At 29.3% G+C, this 991-nt stretch overlaps 1 protein-coding gene across 1 annotated transcript in view; it reads left to right on the top strand.

Annotated features, from left to right (window-relative positions):
* Positions 1-418, top strand: part of LOC108693346 (coiled-coil domain-containing protein 102A) — a 3,175-nt gene extending 2,757 nt beyond the window's left edge. The window contains exon 6 of the mRNA XM_018202240.1: positions 111-418. Within this exon, the coding sequence (XP_018057729.1) occupies positions 111-243 (133 nt within the window). The 3' untranslated portion in view covers positions 244-418. The remainder of the gene's footprint in view (positions 1-110) is intronic.
* The last annotated feature ends 573 nt before the right edge of the window (positions 419-991 follow it).

Genomic DNA, 991 nt, shown 5'->3' with positions numbered 1-991 from the left:
TATATATATATATATCAATCAATCAGTATCTGTAACTCGTATTCATAATGTTCTACATTGAAATTAAAAATATATATATTTTACCTTAAAATATGTTAATATGTGTAATTAAAAAATATATTGCTTTACAGCAATAACGATACAGGTGAAACTTCAGTAAACACTGAATTAGGCGGGGCTGAGGAGCAAAAGTTCCAAGGTAATAACTTCAATGAATACAATGAAGATACGTTATTAATATAGTCGTCGCTTTTGAATCGATGAAATAATAATTGGACACAATTACAGTCTACGATCGGCAATAAGCCTAGTATTCGCTCGTGTCGATAGCGATGGAGTGTTGTAAGTCAGATAGCGAAGATAATTGGATAAATGATTTTATATGGGCCTAAAGTACAGGACTTGACAACAGCTTTTTTCTTTTCTTTTTTAAGGCTGCGGTCAAAATCTCAATGCTTTGAAGCATTTGGTTGACCAATTAGAAAAAAAAATTTTACAAATTGATCAATCAAAAATTGCTTTAAAACATTTGTAGCATCGCATTGACTGTATCCTTTATCTTTGACTCTGTGCTAGGCGAATTGTACGTGTCGAATGACTATCATGAAATACGCGCCTACTGTGTTTAATAATGAAAATGTCAATACTTCTTGAAGCATATATGTAAATATATGTGTTGCGTTTATATTATTTAATTTTATGTTATAATCGACAACATACAATTTTATCGATGTGAAAGATAGGTCATGCAATATTTTCTATTTAATAGTTATTTACTTAATTGTAAGTGGAAGATCGATTTTTTTATCATTATTTCCTGTAAATAATCATTTCATTGTCGCTCATATTCGTTTTTCTACTTTTGTAAATGCTGAACATGTCTTTCTTCTTTTCATTTGTCATCAGCAATGTGCATTCTTGTACACAGTTTACATTCCACATTATTTTATTTTGTATGTTCTTTTTTTAAAAATTGGTATAAAGATATTGT

This window comes from Atta colombica, unplaced genomic scaffold (genome assembly GCF_001594045.1).
Source record: "Atta colombica isolate Treedump-2 unplaced genomic scaffold, Acol1.0 scaffold9, whole genome shotgun sequence".
NCBI lineage: Eukaryota > Metazoa > Arthropoda > Insecta > Hymenoptera > Formicidae > Atta > Atta colombica.
Note: the sequence above shows the minus strand (reverse complement) of the source record. Positions and strands in the feature narration are given on the sequence as shown.